The sequence below is a fragment of the Cervus canadensis genome, chromosome 30 (assembly GCF_019320065.1).
Source record: "Cervus canadensis isolate Bull #8, Minnesota chromosome 30, ASM1932006v1, whole genome shotgun sequence".
Lineage (NCBI taxonomy): Eukaryota > Metazoa > Chordata > Mammalia > Artiodactyla > Cervidae > Cervus > Cervus canadensis.
In genome coordinates, this window is record NC_057415.1 from 40,295,155 (window position 1) to 40,314,014 (window position 18,860).

At 48.2% G+C, this 18,860-nt stretch overlaps 1 protein-coding gene across 1 annotated transcript in view; it reads right to left on the bottom strand.

Annotated features, from left to right (window-relative positions):
• Positions 1 to 18,860, bottom strand: part of BRINP1 (BMP/retinoic acid inducible neural specific 1) — a 187,551-nt gene that overhangs the window by 17,537 nt on the left and 151,154 nt on the right. Inside the window, exons 6-7 of the mRNA XM_043453745.1 lie at positions 16,960 to 17,196; positions 11,831 to 12,053 (exon numbers count right to left, since the gene is read on the bottom strand). Of these exons, the coding sequence (XP_043309680.1) occupies positions 11,831 to 12,053; positions 16,960 to 17,196 (460 nt within the window). The remainder of the gene's footprint in view (positions 1 to 11,830; positions 12,054 to 16,959; positions 17,197 to 18,860) is intronic.

Sequence of the window (18,860 nt, forward strand, 5' to 3'; positions counted from 1 at the left end):
GTCACATTCAATTCTTCATAAGTATATGCTGTTTTCTTAAACAACCATTCTTTCCACTCCAAGTTCAAAACAGCATCATCCTTCAACTTCCTTCTCAAATCCTGGGTCCCTCACGTCAGTTCAGCAAACGCTGTGTCATTACACGCCATGTTACCTGTCACTGGGGGGTCACCCTGGTGAACAAGAAGAGTAGAATCCCCGCCTGCCTTCCCTGGTGGCGCAGGGGATAAGAATCCACCTGCCGTTGCAGGAGACACGGGTTCGATCCCTTGTCTGGGAAGATCCCACATGCCCTGGGGCAACTAGACCCATGCACCTCAATAACCGAAGCCTGTGCTCCAGAGCCCAGGAGCTTCAAGTGCTGAAGCCCATGAGCCCTCGAGCCTCTGCTCCACAGCAGGAGCGGCCTGGGCGCTGCAAAGAAAATCAGCCCCGCCTACCGCAACTAGAGAAGAACCCGTGCAACGGTGAAGACCCAGGCCAGCCAGAGATAAATAAATACATTAAAAAAAAAAAGAAAGAATCCCCGCCCTCGCAGAGGTTGTGCTCAAGTAGGTGAAGTCTGGGATTAAACACACACCTGCAAATGTGCCAAGCGATGGGAAACACCCCACGCGGCGCGCCGTAAAGGCACGCTGCTGACGGTACCGCTCGGTCCAGGGTGTCAGGACAAGCACCGCTCAGAAGTGGCCGTCTGATCTGAAGTTTAAAGGGTGAACAGAATAATCTGGCCAAAGACAAAAGGGGATTCTTAGAGTCTTCCTCACAGGGATACCTCTCTCCCCGCTCCTTTCCTTTATTGCTATTCAAATTCTATGTTTACACAAGGGGAAGCATAACAGAATCTATTTTATAGGATTGTTGTGTGGATTCGTGAGTAAATTATGTAAGGCATTTAAAGCTGTGCCTGGTACATAATAAACAGGGATTCCATGTGAACTATTATTATCGTTATTTATTGTTACAGGGACGAGTTAGGAGGAATAAGAGCTCCCCTCTCGGGACAGGCTCCTGTGACTGACCTGCCTGTAAGTGACTTGGCACACGACTGACACCCTCTCTTCCATCCGGTCAGCGTGGGGTTGATGTTCTGGGCACACCTAGACTCCTGGCAGGTCAGTCACGCTCCTAGAAAGCCCACGTGCTTCTGGTTCCTCCAGGGAACAAGCACTCTCACTGAGAGCTGGCTTTGTTCATTCCCAAGCTTGCTTATGCCAGTTGTATTTGCTACTATGAGATCATGGAATTAAGAGTCAAATAAATCAATGAAATGTGAGCTGTCTTTTTCTGTGGGAACGCATTTGGATTCTGTGGGAAAATTCTATAAAGACCAGTTGATGAAAGAACTGCCGTCAATTTAAATAAAGGAGAAGTACCTGAAAAAGATTGGGAGGGCTCATAAAAATCTACAAACATTTAGATTGCTTCTTAAGAGTCTTTAAACTACTGCTTCACTTTGAATAAACCAAAGTTGGAAATACTATACAAACGCTGGTGTGGTTTATGCAAGAAAGCCAGGAAAACGTCAAATGGAGTATACAAACTCCCTCAGAAAAAATTCTGGCACTACCTCAAAGGACAAGCCAAGAAATATATATATATATCTATCTTAAGTTAAAATAATTTGTATTTATATATGTGCAGCACTATAGGAGTCCTTATTTTAACCTAACTTTCTATTAACTGAGAAATTATTAGTTTCTAAATCTGTCTGCTAAGGAGGCTTGTGCTTGACTTCTTACTATGTGCTAAAAGTGGCATATATGTTCTTTTATTGATTTTCTGCCAGTAGGTATTATTTTTATCTCCACCGTATCAGTGGGAAAAACGAAGCTCGGACACCTTAATGCTCTACAAGGTCCCCCTGGCAGTAAGTGGCGGCCCACACACGGCCTGTCAGACTGCACCGTCTAAGTCTTAAGTATCTGAAATTCCACTGCCTCTCTACTACATTATTACATTTTGCTGGGCTCATGGCTTATTTTCTCTAATGGAAAGATCTGTTTCTTAGAAGCAGAAGGGGTATCTTCACCATCAAAAATCTAGCATCTACTATGACTGTGCTCTTGATTATATTAACATCATATCTGTGTATTTCTTTATGAAGAGTTTTCACATATATCATATAAATTGACCGAGACATCAACTCCACAGGGCAGCTTTTCTTATCATCTTGATCATACAGATGAGGAAACATAAGGCTCAGGTAGGTTTAGAGATTTTCTGAAGTCACATAATCTAATAACGGGGAGAGCAGGGACTGTCAGTCTAATAAACTGCCACTGACTTCAGCTCAATAAAAGACAAGAAGTCACATCCCTCTGCCCCCTGGCAGGAGTCTATGAGATTAAATCCAGAGGCAAGTAAGTATAGGTTCAGAGAGAAGAAGCAAAATCAGCGAGGATACTGAGGGTCCTATAACAGAGAGAACGATTATCTCAGTGGCTGGAATCTTTCCATAGACACCAATTAAACACTGCGTAGAGCAGGAAGTTCGTTAAAAGCTGACATGGGCTCAGAAGCTATGGCCCCGGGACTGAAGCCTGAGGTGGATGCCCCCAAGAGATTTTCATCTCAACAATGTGCAATTACATTGTGCTTGGCGAGAGCCTGGACTGCTGGGTCAAGGCCACATGAATATGAGAAGTAAAAATAAACCAAGGACCAGGAGTCATTGTAAAATGCCAATAATTATACCGCCTGCCCTCAAGTTCAAGTTCCATGAATCTCCCCTGCCTTACTGTACCGTAACCTCTACAAAAACCAGGACACCCTGTTCTGATCACTCTGCCCTAGTCAGTGCTAGGAATTTCTCTCCATCTGACTGAAGTTAACAAACTCTGGGAAGAGTTTATTTTTGTCTCCCCCCCCTTTTTTTTTTCTCACTAGGGTGCATTTCCCAAAGTAAGGGACTTGCAGAATTTGGATACAGGTCAATTAAAGACAATCTTCATTTGCAGTTTCCATTTTCCTGCCTGGACTGTCACAGTCCGAGGGCCTGAATTTTCATCATGCTCTGTTCACACATTCCCGGAATGATCTTGGACAAGTCACTTCACTCCCTCTGGCCTTAGTTTCTTCTTATGAATGAGGAAGGCAATCTAACCACATACAATGCAATGTGTGAAAAATCTGTAGATGTATTTATATGGCGTGCTTGTGTGCTAAGTTGCTTTAGTCATGATCAACTCTCTGCGACCCCATGGACTGCAGCCCGCCAGGCTCCTCTGTCCCTGGGATTCTCCAGGCAAGAATACTGGAGTGGGTTGCTGTTTCCTCCTCCAGGGAATCTTCCCCACCCAGGGATCGAACCCGTGTCTCTTGCATTGACAGGCGGATTCTTTATCACTAGTGCCACCTGGGAAGTCCATTTATATGGCAGTGAGATACAACTGCAAAATACAGTGTCGACATGTTTTGAGGACCCTGTTCCAAGTAAAAAATAATTTGTCTGTTCATTGAGCACATCTTTTTGAATAGCTCCTGTGTGTCAATTACTGTGCTAGGAAGGTAAGCTGCTGCTGCTGCTGCTGGGTTGTTTCAGTCATGTCCGACTCTGTGCAACCCCAAAGAAGGCAGCCCATCAGGCTCCTCCATCCCTGGGATTCTCCAGGCAAGAATGCTGGAGTGGGTTGCCATTTCCTTCTCCAAGGTACGCTCCTAAAGTGATTAAAAACCTGGGTCCAGATACATACGTGGAGCTGCCGGCCTTACAGGAGAGACGGGTGTTAATAAATGGATAAAAAAAGGTATAGGGGTAAACTGAGTTTGGGGCTTCATTTGGGAAATCAGACTGCTAGGGAAGCATCTAAAGTAAGCCCCCAACACAGCCTTTCAATGCAAAGAACATAGGCTTTTGAGCTGAGATCTGCAGGGTGCATAGCAACTACTGCAGGTCAGGAAGAAAGAAGGCACCTTCCAGGCAGCGGGAACAGCCTGTGTGAAGCCTCTGAGGTGGGAGAGGGTACACATCTAGGGCCGTAGCTGAGTGAGCCAAGAAGGGGTGTGAAACACAGAGCCAGAGGCCAGCAGGGCCAGACCACGGCAGACTTGCAGGTCATCTTCAGAGTCTGCTCCTAAGAGCAGGGATTGGTCACCAAAGGTTCTAAGCAGGGATGTGGCAAGATCAAATGTGCTTCTTAAGTAACAATTCTGACTACCTCCCGGAATAAAGACTGGAAAGTGATCTGAGTAGAGCTGGGGAGACTCCGCTAAAAGGCTATTGCCATTTGAGGCCAAAGAAGATCTTGGTTTGAACTGTAGGCATCTCATGAGACCTGACCAATTAGCGTCATCAGAAAGCAGTGCGGCTCACAGATCTAATTCCCATTCTTCTATCAATATTTTGGAGTTGAACAGTTACTCTGCCATTCCGTGGGGGTGGTATTTCTCCTAGGAGCTGGGAAGGGCCTCAGAGAGCCCCAGCTGTTTTCAAATTGTTTTAGCAAAAATAAAAAATCGCCTTATTTTCCCAAATGAGTTTTAATGAGAATTCCCATAAAGAAAATGGATAAAGAGCTGTTCTGGGTAAAGGTGAGGTGTAGCCTGTTCTTTATTCAGGCTGTCCCCATCCCTGCAAGGCTGGTTTTTTTTGCACTCAATGTTCTCAGTCTAGAATATATGGTGGACTTATAGGCTCACACAGGGCCCGTGCCAGGATATGAACTCAGGTCTTCTGGTTCAAACAAGTGTCCTTTTCAAAAGCACATCCTGAGGCTAGATAATGATGCTCTGAAGACAAAGACCCCTTCGCAATGACCTTTAAGAGCCTCCCAGTGTCTGGCCTAAGGCGGGAGATCGGGGAGTCAGTAAATGCTTATGGAATTGCACTGAAACCAGCAGAATTCACTGCTCAAATTGAGTTTATGCTTTTCTTTTTTCTCTCCCTTCCTCTTTTTTCCCCTTTCTCTCCCTCTCTTTTCCATTCTCCCTCCCTCTCTCCTTCCTTCCCTCCTCTGGAATGAGAGGTGTTTCCCACCACACCGCAGTTAGCAGTGCAGGCAGGGGATCATGTCTCAGGAGTAGATAGAAAAGCACAGATGTGATAGGAAAGGACTCTGCCTGGGTTTGAATCCTGCCTCTCACTTGTTATGTAAACTTCATAGTGATTATGAAGCAAGTCACTTAGCATCTCTATGTCTTAACATTCTCCATTCATAAGACGGGATGAATGACACTGCCAGCTGAGTTGTCATGATGATTAAATGAGGTGGGAGTGTGCAGGATGGTGGAAATGCCTCAAAGTGGTGAAAGTGAAAGTCGCTCAGTCAGGTCTGACTCTTTGTGACCCCATGGACTATACAGTCCCTGGAATTCTCCAGGGCAGAAAACTGAAGTGGGTAGCCGTTCCCTTCTCCAGGGGATCTTCACAACCTAGGGATCAAACCCAGGTCTCTCACATTGCAGGTGGATTCTTTACCAGCTGAGCCACAAGGGAAGCCCAAGAATACTGGAGTGGGCAGCCTATCCCTTCTCCAGTGGATCTTCCCGACCCAGGAATCGAACTAGGGTCTCCTGCATTGCAGGTCGGTTCTTTACCAACTGAGCTATCAGGGAAGCCCCCTGAAAGTGTTGCCTTGAGCCTAAACTCAGTCCCATTCTCTTCCTGATGAATTTAATTTCAAGTTCACCCTGCTTGCAGAGCCCCCTCTCATAGAGCACTCAGATTTTACAAAATGCTGCTAGACACACCATCTCAGGGGAGCCTGATAAGGCCCTCAGAAGCAGGAGGAGGAAATGATTATGTCTGTTTCACAGAGGAGAAAACCAAGGTTCAAAAAGCCTAGCTACCGTAGTGACAAAACTCCAAGCCCACTCCCAGTCTGTCCCCTCTTTTAACTGCACAACATGAGGGTCTCCTGGCAGTGAGACAATCCACAGGGACCTCCGGGTGGGTCCTGCCTTTCTCAGACACGCCCAGCTACAGTACTGTGGTCTGACTGTAGGCGAAGTCCTGCTAAGGGGGGAAAGAAACTCACACACCATCCCTGGGACCCACCACGTCGCCTAATACACGCTGGGAACCCTACAGGCATTTGGGGAGGTGCTGAGTTCCCTGTTGGCAGGTGTGGTCTGGAATTGGTCCTGTGGCCCTCACCTGGATTGGCACTGATCCTGGGGGAGGGGTGTGTCCTGTTTATCTTGTGCCTCCAGAGCCCACCCAGGCTGAGTTCTCTGGAAACACTGGCTGCACTGGCCTGCCCTGAGCCTGACCTCCTCTCTCTACTTAGAGGGGATGTGTCTGCCTTGTCTGCCTGGGCTCCAGAGCTGGTTCAGGGTTCTAGGACTGGGACCGTTTCCTGAATCTCAGTGCTCTACATTAGGGCCTGTGGAACTTTGTTCCTGGTCTACTACCACCCCCAAGACCTTGATGAGCCAACCCTGCCTGTAACATCATCAGACACTCACGCCAAGGTGCCCCAAGCAGGCAGAGCCTGCTTCTGCTCACTGCCTGGAGCCAGCACCAGCCTCTTGACCACCAGCCCCACCCATGGGGTCAGCAAGGCCATTCCAATCCTGCCACTTATCTGCCCTGTGACCTCAGACGAGTCAATCCCATCTCTGCCTCATCAGTTTCCTCATCTATAAAACAAACCCAACTGCATCAGCTTCATAGAGATTGTGTGAGGATTAGATGAAAAAAATATATATATATGTCATCATTATCATCAACACTCAGACTCACTGACTGCTACTGTGGGCTAAGCAATTTATCTGCAAAAATCAGTGCCTGGTTAAAGGAGGCCACCTGATGCGAACAGCCAGCTCATTGGAAAAGACCCTGATGCTGGGAAAGATTCAGGGCAGCAGGAAAAGGGGGTGACAGAGGACGAGATGGTTGGATGACATCACTGACTCAAAGGACATGAATTTGAGCAAGCTCCGGGAGATGGGAGAACAAGGAAGCCTGGCGTGCTGCAGTCCGTGGGGCTGCAGAGTCAGACACAACCTAGTGCCTGAACAACAACATGTATTAAGTTTTTTCCACGGGTGAGGCCCTGTCCTAAAGGTTTAATGTGGATTCAAGCATTTAATCCTCAAGACAGCCCTACACATTGGCACTGTTGTTTGCTTCATTTTAGAGATGAGAAAACTGAGGCTTAAAGCTGGTGGTATAACTTCCCCAGGGTTATAAACTGAGGATGTGCTAAAGCTGGGATTCGAACCCAGGCAATCTGACTCCAGAGTCTTTAGTGAGCTGTACCGCTTGTTATAATAGATGTTCAGTAGGTGTCTGTTATTGTTTTGTGATTTTTATTATTATTATCACTCATCTTATTTGCCCTATTTACAGAATAGTCACCCCTAGCTCCAACTGCACTCCATTTATCCTGTGGTACTTAATCTCCAAAAAGGATTCCCTCTGCACTCCACCCCCACCCCACACCTCCCAATATCCATACCCTTGAATCTCCGCTGGGCTTTTGGCCAAGAGAATATGGTAGAAGGGATATTCTCTGACTTCAAAAGCTAAACTGTAAGAAGACTTAAGATTTCCTCTTCATCTCAGGAGACTGCCACGTTTCAAGAAGCCCAGGCCGCGTGAAACGGGCACGGGCGGGCCAATATCACCGGCCACCTCTGGGAGTGAGCCATCATGGATGTCCAGTCCAGTCAAGCCCACTGGTGATCCCAGCCCCAGCCAAACTGAGGGAGCCCAGCTGCACCCAGTCAGTCTACAGAATCCTGAGAGTTTATAGTAAGCGTTGCTTTGAGCCAAGAAGTCTTGAGTGAATCGTTTGGCAGCAGTTGATAACCAGAACACTCCTGGCAACAATTGATAACCAAAATCCTTCCAGTCCAGTATTAGGTTCCCACACACCTTGAAACCAAGCTGCAGTTATCTAGATTTGACTTCTCACTAAATTTTCGAGGCAAACACCTCTTCGAAGTAACAATAAGATAACATTTATCGCCCTTGGGTATGTTATTAAACTGTGTGTGCCTCAGTTCCCTTATCTGTAGAGTAGAAACAGTAAGATTCCCTTGTTCACAGCACTGTAGCGAGGGGAACATGAGTTAGTCCCAGGAGATGCTCAGAGCAGCGCCTGACCTTTAGAATCCATATACAGGTATCCCCTGCTTTTCGAAAGTTTGCTTTATGCCACTTCACTTTTTATTAATAATAAAGACCTACAAAAGACCTAACCAAAAGAAACCCCAAGATTTTAGCTTTCTTGAAAAAAGGTAACTGCGTCTTTGCTTTATACCATTTGAGCTTATGAAAGGTTTCATGGAAACACTCTACTTTCTGATAGCGGGGGGAGCCTGTACTAAGTGACGCCGCTCTATCAACTGAGACAGGCTTTTTGAATTTTAAAATCTTAATCCTCATACTTAACCTGAAGGCTAGGGGAATTCCCCCTTGTTCCAAATGAGCTGCAGGGAGTTACATAAAGCCTCGTGGCTAGTAAAGGGGGTCAGGGTTTGGACGCAGTCTGCGCTCTTTCCCTCTCCCCACTCCACCCCCGCCTCAACACCGCCACCCACCCTTCTTGGCACAAGGGACAGCATTAGCTTGTGGACTCAGCGCCCACGGAGCCCAGGACACAGACAGATCACAGCAGAGCAGGTGGCTCATTAGCCAATTCCAGCTTGATCGGCCCTGGTGGCCCAGGGTCCCCCGTGTCAGCACCTCTGTCTGACACAGCTGCGTGGCGGGGAGGTGCCCTGCCTGCTGCGGTGAGAAAGGCTCATTAAAGCCTCCAGTTCTCATGGCAGGAAGCGGCCCGCTGCCAGCAAGGAGGCCCAGCTCTGTGGGGAGGGCGTTGGACGAGTCAGCACGGAGCACACGTCTGAGCACCCGCCGCCCGGGATCCAGAGTCCAAAACGCGCCATGTGAATAGAACCGAGCGACTTGCCCACATGGAACCCAGAGGTCCTCTCCAGATGTGTGGAGGGGGGAGGTTCTGATTCAGGAGGGGAGACGGCAACACTGCGAGTTCTTTCTTTGCAGGTCCCACCGGTGGGAGGACACATCTAGCTGTCTACGCCTGTCGTCTTGCAGAGAAGAGCACGTTGTACATATGGACCTCCACATTCAGAGCAGAGAAGCGACCTGCTCCAGGTCACAGAGCTTGCCGAGGGTAGGGTGTGATCTCACCCAGGCCCCCGATTCTGCCCCTCCCCTCCAAGGCCCGGCCAGTCCTCTCTCCTCTGGACGCTCCCCGCCGATCCAAGCCTTCCCTGGACCCCGTGTGCCCGCGGTGCTCTACACTCTGTGCCCTGGACACGCTGCTCACCTGTAATCGTGTGTCTTCCCCACATCTTGGGGCTTCTGGACTTACCACTTCATCCTGTAGATTGACAACCAGCAAAACTGACGCCTGCATTTGTTTAAAGTCTGTAACCGTTAAATGTTATACTTTTGCCCAGATGTGCAGCCAGTGTGGTCCACTTGGGGATGCACCATTCCATCACTTAGGGATCTGGTCAAAAGCCACCTCGTCCGGGGTCTAGGCTCAATTATATCACACCAAATCCATATGTTCACTTCATGGCAGATAGATGGGGAAACAGTGGAAACAGTGGCTGACTTTATTTTTCTGGGCTCCAAAATCACTGCAGATTGTGATTGCAGCCATGAAATGAAAAGACGCATACTCCTTGGAAGGAAAGTTATGACCAACCTAGACAGCATATTAAAAAGCAGAGACATTACTTTGCCAACAAAGGTCCGTCTAGTCAAGGCTATGGTTTTTCCAGTGGTCATGTATGGATGAGAGAGTTGGACTATAAAGAAAGCTGAGCACCGAAGAATTGATGCTTTTGAAGTGTGGTGTTGAAGAAGACTCTTGAGAGTCTCTTGGACTGCAAGGAGATCCAACCAGTCCGTCCTAAAGGAGATCAGTCCTGGGTGTTCATTGGAAGGACTGATGCTGAAGCTGAAGCTCCAATACTTTGGCCACCTGATGCGAAGAACTGACTCATTTGAAAAGGCCCTGATGCTGGGAAAGATTGAGGGCAGGAGGAGAAGGGGATGACAGAGGATGTGATGGTTGGATGGCATCACCGACGTGATGGACATGAGTTTGAGTAAACTCCAGGAGTTGGTGATGGACAGGGAGGCCTGGTGTGCTGCCGTTCATGGGGTCGCAAAGAGTTGGACACAACTGAGAGACTGAACTGAACTGAAATCCATATGTTCAAGTCCTTACCCCAGTATCTCTATATGTGATTCTGGAGATAAGAACATTAAAGAGGTAATTAAATTAAAATGAAGTCACTGAGATGAGCCCTAAGTCAACAGGTCTGGTATCCTTATAAGAAAGGAGGGTTAGGATACAGACACCCAGATAGAGAAAACCCCGTGAAGACACCGGAGGAGATATCCAGCTACAAGCCAAGGAGAGAAGCCTCAGGAGAAACCACCCACTCCAATTTCTTCTAGCCACCAGAACTGGGAGAAAATGCATTTCTGTTGTTTAAACCACTCCATCTGTGGTACTTTGCTATGGTGTCCCTAGGAAGTTGATACATGTGGGGAGCACTTCCTGACTGCCAACAGAGCCCCCTCCTCACTCCTCCACTAAGAGATCTCTTTCATGACACTGTTACTGTGTTCATTTCTGAGTCTCCCCCAGTGCCTGAGGCAGGTCACAGACGCCCGGTGGGTCTAAAAGAATCCACTCCAGCCCCTCACTCACGGCGGCAGTCTGGGATCTGGCGCAGATGACCAGGGACCCCTTTCCTAGTCCCTCCTCCTGCAGCATTTCAACAAGTAAGCCGCTGCTGGCTGAAATTCCATTTGTTTCACAAAATAAGGATCACAAGCGAGATGCAAGCAAAGGGACCTAAGTTGGGGGAATGGGGAGAATAGAGATGAGCCCGGATAGGTATACAAAGAAACTGGGATCCAAAGAGTCGGACACGACTGAGCATGCACGCACACTGGCATAGAATCTGCTAAGTGAAGGTGACTGAGCCTCAGTCTTTTAAAGAGTGGATCCACTTTCACTGACCAAAACTGAACGTGGAGCCCCCAAATATGAAACAGATGCAAGCACTGTTGCTCTGGCAGGAGCAAGGTGGACAGACCCCCAAGCCTGCCTTCCTGCTCTCCCATGATGCCTGCATGAAAACCCTGGAGACACCAATACAGAAAACCCCCTGATGTAGCTCATAAATGCCCTGGGAGAGCGGAGTCTAAGAGACTTGGGTTTGAATTCTGAATTTGAATCCTCCTGAGAGAGTAGACAGACCCTAGGTGCTAGGAGGGCACGACCCTGTGAGTCTTGCTCACCCCCATCTTCTCCATCATTCGCCAGAACACCTGGAACATGGCGAGCAGGGATGGTGCGGGGCTGAGGCTCGCAAGGCAAGTGGGCATTTGAGGAGACGCTCCCTCTCAGGGAGGACCCCGCCCCTGCATGACTGGGGAGCAGTGCTCCCTTAAAGTTCTCACGGTAGGCGCCTCCTTTGCTTCACTCTACCCCAGGCCCTGATCAGAGGCCCTGAATCAGTAAGTTGTTCAATTCATTCACTAACCTAGTTTCTTCGCTACTAAGATGAGGATGCTAAAAACGGCTTTGCCAAGTAATTTTAAAGTGAGATAATACATTTAAGCAACCAGAATAATGTCACATAGCGGTCGGGTCTATTGTTAATTTCCTTCCTCAGTGAGCTGGATCAGACAACACATATGCTGAAAGTTCAGGGTATTTTCCGGAAAAGGTAAGAAACCCAGTCCCCCAGGGTCAGTAGGGGAGAAGCCCGAGAGACCGCGGTTCTGGACCACGCGAGGCCGGGTGTTCCAAGTGCATCCTCTACCCGGCGCCCGGCTCCTTCCCAGGTCTGAGCCTGCGGGGGCGGAGGGTGGGCCAGCACTCACCTCTCTCTGGGCAGCTGGTGGTTGGGGTTGTGGCGGCAGCGGACGCTGAGGCCGAAGAGCTTGCGGGCGGTGCGCTGGATCTTCTGCCTCTGGGCCTCCGTGGAGCTCTGCAGAAGCTTGTAGCGGTTCTGCAGGTCCCAGTCGTTGCCCCAGTGCTGGTGGATGCTCCCGATGGTCAGGAAGTGGTTGCTAGGGAGACGCTTCATGAACGATTTAAACTCATCTAGCAAGAGACAAAGGCCAAGGAGACGGGCTGAGCATGACATTCCCCATCGGCAGCTGCCTCAAATGCTCGGCCCTACCCATCAGTAAACAGGCCCGCACTAAGGCCTATTTACCCATCAGTAAACAGGCCCACGCTAAAGCCAACTCCTTGGCGGCCTATAAACACGGCACCAGTCTGCTCTGCTCCTGGCAGTAGTGAAGAGGCCACTGCGCTGTCAACGATGGGTCTTTATCAATACTTTGCTGCATCCCACATCCTTACTTCAGACAGGGTTGCCCAAACTTCCATCATTTGAATGGCAGCTTTACAATGGTATTCACATATCACTTGTACTTATATCTTACTTAATATTTTCTTTGAAGTAATTAAACCACATTTTTACCCGATCAACACAGAAAATCACTATAACATGCATTTGGTAGGATGGGAACTGTAGAAATAAGGCTGTAAAAATAAATATGATGAAAACGATATTAACAAATTCCAGCCAAATACTGTGGCCTGCTGGGTGACTGAAACCCATGCCTGGTCTCAATCTGAAATGTAGGGAAGTAGCAAGCGACCGTGTGAAGGGATATTAGCAGCAACTGAAATGTTCTCTGATGTGATCTGCAGACGGACAGGGAACGGACACGGACCCCCTCCCCCCTGTGAGTCCCGCTCTCACTGGAAGCTGTATGCGTAGGCCGCCTTTCCTCAAGTCACAGTTTGGGAAACTCCAGCTTACGAGATGGGGACACACTCCTGGGCCTCCAGGGCTCCTGCCTCAGGTTGGGATACTCAGTTTCAGCGTGTCAGCAGGCGCCACAAGGTGACACAGCCTCAGGAATTACCTGGGCCAGATTTCTTGTTCTACATTTGGAAAAACTGAAGCCTCAAGTGGGAAAATGATTTTCCGAAGGTAGAGCAGTCCAGGGGTAACAAGAGGAAGGATTAAAACATGAGCTGTTGTTTTCTGATCTAATACTTACCCTCACCCACTCCCCAGTATTGGGAATATTAATGCGTTAAGGAGTTAACTGTTTTGCAGGAAAAAAAAAAGCCTAACTAGTCAGAATATCTATCCATCAATCCTATGTCTCTATATCAGAACCTTAACAGTTTCACTTTATGTTATAAAAACCCTACACAAAGAACTTCCCTGGCGGTCTAGGGGTTAGGACTCCATGCTTCCACACAGGGGACATGAGTTCGCTCCCCAGCAGGGGAACTAAGATCCCACCTGCTGCACAGTCAAAAACAAACAAACAAAAAACCCAACCTACGAGGAAATCTCAGGTATATTAGGCATTCATTTTAAAAAATGCCTTCAAAGCTTTCAATAAGCACCAAGCTCAGTCTTCAACACTCAACACACATCACTGATCTTTACAGCAAACGCCTGAGACGGGAGCTCCTTCTACAGAAACTAGGACACAGAGGAGTTAACGAACTTGCCAAGGTCACACAGCCAGTAAGTGGTAGAATCAGAACTCTGGGTGGCTCCAAACATGTACTCTTACTTAGCATATTTACTTACTCTCAACACATAAACAGGGCCAGCGAATTGGGAGCAAAAACTATGCATTTTTAATATATTTTATATTAAGATGCTAAAAACAGGAGCCTCTGACTCCTAGAAGACCTCAGCACCTCGTTACAGACAGTCAGACACGCAGGAGTTCAAGCTGATTCTTAAACTGTGGACGGCTGTATAACCATGATTGTTATACAGTTGTTATTCAACGCCTCAGTTTTCCCATCTGTCAATAACAGCATCTAATCCAAATCTACAGAGAGTGACATAGGATGGCATCTGCCTAGTTTTCAAAATCCAGAAAGTGCTGAGCGGATGGTTGTGTAAGATGGGAAGGATGACTGCAGCGAGCCGGCTGGAGGCAGGGGACTGGCCCTGATGACTCTGACGCTTTGACCAGTCCGGCTCTCCCCTCAGTGCAGCTCATCTTGTAAAGGGCTTTGTTGACCTCGGAGATAACAGTCCTTTCAACGAACCAGAATTTGGGTCTGATAGGAAGATCTGAACAAGCTTATGCTTACCAGGGGAGAAGAGGGGTGGCAATGAACTGGGAGCCAGGGGCTGACATATCCACACAACCGTTTATCAGAGAGCTAGTGAGAGCCTGCTAAATGGAAACAGCACAGGGAACCCTACTCAATGCTCTGTAATGGCCTATGTGGGGAAAGAATCTAAAGGAGAGTGGATATACGTACATGTATGACTGATGCACTTTGTATACCTGAAATTAATGCAACATTGTAAACAACTAGTCTTCAAAAGTCCTCAACAATTTTTTAAGTGAAAATGATTTAATTTCTTGACTAAAACTCCTAATAGAAGAGGCGTTGTTGTTTAGTTGTTAGGTCATATCTGACCTTTTTGCGACCCCATGGAGTAGATTCCTCTAGGCTTCCTTGTCAGTGCGATTTTCCAGGCAAGTATGTATGCTGGAATGGTAGCCATTTCCTCTTCCAGGCAATTTTCCTGACCCAGGGATCGAACCCGAGTCTTCTGCATTGGCAGGAGGATTCTTTACTACTGAGCCACCAGAGAAGCCCAGAGGAGGCACAGACCCCTATTTACGTGTATAAACTAGCTCCTATTTGACCACTAACACTCCAGCCATGAAGGAATCAATGGCTTTGACCTTTGACCAGGCATTAATCCCTCCAAATGACCTGGTCCTGAGTCATTAAGGTTATGGGTTGCAAAGGAAAGGAGGAAAATACACATATACAAGCCACATTTCGTGCAGATGGATGGGTTTGTCTTCCTAGGCACAAACATTTCAAAATGGATAAGTGCAGGATATCTGGGGGAAATGTGCTTTTGTGGAGACAAACTGTGACACAGCAATCATTTCCGCGGCCTTTTCAGCTTACTCTGCAGCATCTCTGCTTTCTGCATTTCCTCCCCCCGCCTACCCACCCTCCCACCCTAAGCGGTTTCTCTTCCTTGGGGAAAAGGATTCTATGCTAGGCATCCCTACTACATGTGCACACAGCCGACACCCACCTCTGCTTTTTAGCAATCAGTAGAATCTCTTTGCAAAAGCATTTTATCAAATGCTTCTTTTTTCTTTTTTTTTTTGAGACCAAATACTCGTCATAACACATTTCCATCATGAAGCTCTCCTCTTTCATAGATTCCCAGGATTTTAAATGGACTAATGGGTGCAGGTTCCTAAGGCATCGCAGTTCCACTGGGTGACCAGGTAAGAACAGAATCGTGGATTCTTTCTGTGCTCCCAGAGCTGGAGCGGGGGGCTCGGAGTTCAAGGAAACCAACAGTTTTCAAACACAGCGCTCTATGGCTCAGCTTCTATCTGTGGTACACTGTGGCTCCAAGGTATGATTTTGTTTGATCAAAGGGTTCCTTGGAGAAAGATTTAAATAAATTCAAATATTTAAAACAAAAACATGTCCTCTCATTTATCAGATGAGTGAGCTGAGGCCGGGTGTGGGGGTTGGGTGGGTAAAGTAGAATTAATGAGTTACAAAAGCTGCTGTGAGCGCTGGATGTGGAATCAGGGCTTCCATTACCAATGCTGTCACTTACGGACTCTGTGGCCCTGGGGAGACACGGGTGCTTGGCGTCCTCCCTCCTCTAGAACACAGTGATATCACTACATGCTTCAGTGCAGTGTATGACAGATTTAAGGAATATAAAGTTGTGCTAAAAATAGAAATGCTCTATACATATGTCCATTTATTTAACACATCTCTGAGAACATATTAAATGCCAGATATCCACTTGGCATCTCTACTGGAAGTCTCAAGGGTTCCCAAGTTTTTCACGTCCAAAACTCAGTACACAGTCTTCTTTCTAAACCTTCCGGGGTGGTCTAGCTCTGTGAATGGTACCCACATCCATCAGACTGCTTAATGAAAAACCTAAAAGCCCTTGGAGCCCACCTGAAGACCCTTCCTCCAACTCTCAGAGCCAGTCTACCATCAGGTCCTGCCAAGTTTTCCTCCCAAACCTCTTGGCATCGGCGTCTCTGCACGTTTCACTTTTACTGTCTATCCCATCCTCCTAGCCCACATCGCAGCCGTGTCGCTCCTGGGTGCCTCCCGCTGGCCGATCTGCACCCGCCGTCTGAGCTCGGCACACACGCAGATGCTGACACTCTCCCTGGAGGGGGCCTCTCCTGACTCCCCGGCCACACCACCCCCCAACAGCACGTGACCTGCTCACAGGCGCTCCTCAGTCCACACACACAAGTGATTAACATGTCACCACGACCTGCACAGTTAGATGATCAATGCCAGGGTGGCCCATTAACTATAAGCTCCATGAGGCAGAGATCCAACTTTGCGCCTCACCTACTTTATAGCCTTGGTGACTGTCCTCCCCCGAAACGCATTTCTCTCCACCACAAAAAGCAGGAAATGGCCAAGTTACCTGAAAAGTGACTTCCAGCTATGACAGGCTGAATTCTTTGGCTATCTACATCAATATCTACACATATATGTACATATATACATCCCCATATTTGCACATGTGTGTGTGTTCATTTATTTGGAGAGACATGTACACACACAAACACATACACACTCACACACACATTCACACACACAGACTCAGGAATCAATACAACCAGCTCTGACTCCTCTCTCCAGAGGCTTCCTCTGTGCTCCGAGGCATTATTCTGTCTGTCGTCTGGGTACCACAGAAGCCATATATCACAGGACCACAAACTGGATTATGTTATTCATTATTCCACTCGGTGGAGATTTATTGAGTGCCTCCTCTTTGACAGCTACTGGAACGGCTCTGGACCCTCCTGAGTGAAAGGCGGGCGGGGAGGATGGTCGCTGAGCGGATTCCCCCCTTGGCCATCCTGATGCCCGCCAGACCCCGGGCACGTGGCCGTCCGTGCAGCGGCCCCGCGAGGCTCCCTACCTGAGTCCTCCAGGTCCTTGTAGGCTTCGGCCCACGACTTGGCCATGCCGGCCAGCGCGTACTCCATGATCTGGATGTCCGTGATGGGGCAGTTGCACTGCGGGAACTCCTCGGCACACTGGCATCGACACTGGCTATTCTGACAGACGTACTCCCCCTCGCCGTTGCACATGATGTAGCTCAAGGCCGACTGGACGAACTTCTCCTGCAGATACTGAGGGAAGATGATCTGGAGACCTGGAGGAGAACGGCGAGAAGGAGGAAATGGAAGGTTACAGAGGAGGCGTTCCATTAAGAGTGTCAAGAGGTGACACGCAGGACTCTGAAGCTGCTAGCTTGCCCTCTGTGCGCCGTGACCAGACGAGCTCTGGGCCCGCCCAGATCCACGCAGGGCATCGCCGGCGAGGCCTCCAGCTCCCTCGCTTCTCCTTAAAGCTCTCAGAGTGCGATCCTGGCCACCTTCGCTCTCTCCATACGCAATTCCGTGATATTAGCACTGAAGCCAGAGCCAGATCCCTTAATATACCTTTTCCATTGTGGGAGAAAGCCCTTATTGAAAGCACAAGCTCACTGTTTATTTTTCCTTATTCCCTTCATTTCTTTCCTGTTCCTTTCTTCTAATATTTATGAACCTTATTTATGAAGCACAAGTCCTGAGCTAGGCGCTAGGTCTATAAGAGGGGGGAAAAAAAAAAGACACGATCTTTGCCCTGGGGGAGTTTACAATGCAATCAGCAGGCACAGACAACACACCTCATCACAACACAGCTTTAAGGACCCAGGGTAGAGCAGGCCATTCGCGGCAACTGGACAGCTGAGGCAGTGTTAGCACTGCTGGAATAGCAGGGAAACCTCTGGAGAGGAAATGCTAGGTGGGCCGGTTGAAAAGTGAATCATTACGTAAAAAACAACTACGAAGCATATTTGAAAGAGAGGTGGAGCAAGAACTAACATTTCACCTGTCTGGGAGCTGCTGGGAGGGACGTGAACTCGGATGGGTGGGCGGGCAGTGCTGGAGGAGGGCAGATGCCAGAGGTCAAAGGTCTTTATTATGTGCAGAGGAATTCGGACTTTATCCTGTGAATAATGGGATACTTGGGTAGTTTCCCCAGGTAAGAATGACATAAACAGAATTACATAACTTAACAGGACCACCGTATCATTCACCCGTACACGCAATGGGATCGGGGAAGACTGGCGACCGATTCATTTTCTCTCCTTTGCTTAAATACGAAGAAGGCAAAGCTCACTGAGGGGAAATGGGCCGTTCATGGGTCTAAGAGGAGTACTCCTGACCACACGGCATGGTCTCTTCTCCATGAAGTACCCGACTAATCAGAGTCCTGATCCTGAGGACCAATGAAGGAGAAGGATTTACCTTGGCACGAGCGCTTCTCTCATACCCGTGAAATGTCAGCACTGCAGGCCATCACCGATGGTGCCCCCCAAAAAGGACAACTCTGGGCTAAACTAAATCATTCCGGCACTTTCACCTGGGACATTTCTCTCCCCCTCACTTGGAGCTGCTGACAGTTTTTGCCGCTGATGCGTATTGGGGTAGTGGTGTTACCGCCCACTGTGCAGAAGAGGACCATGCTCTTTGGATTGAAACGCTCTCCTCATTCATGCTTCAGAGACACCCCGAATCCTACTCATCAGGGATCTGCTGAATAAACGGCATTTCTCTCACTCGCAACTTCACAGTGGCATCGCTAGATTTCTATCTTTCTCTTGCTTATAAATTATTAAAAAAAACCCTGAAACCCGTCATTTCAACCTATCATCATATGGCAGCTAAAAAAGGACTATTTTCAGAGGGGCCTTGTGAAAAAGAAGATGGTGTCTCCAGCATGCCTTCTGGTAGGAAACCGTAGCACAGTAAAGAGCTGGGCATTGCTAGA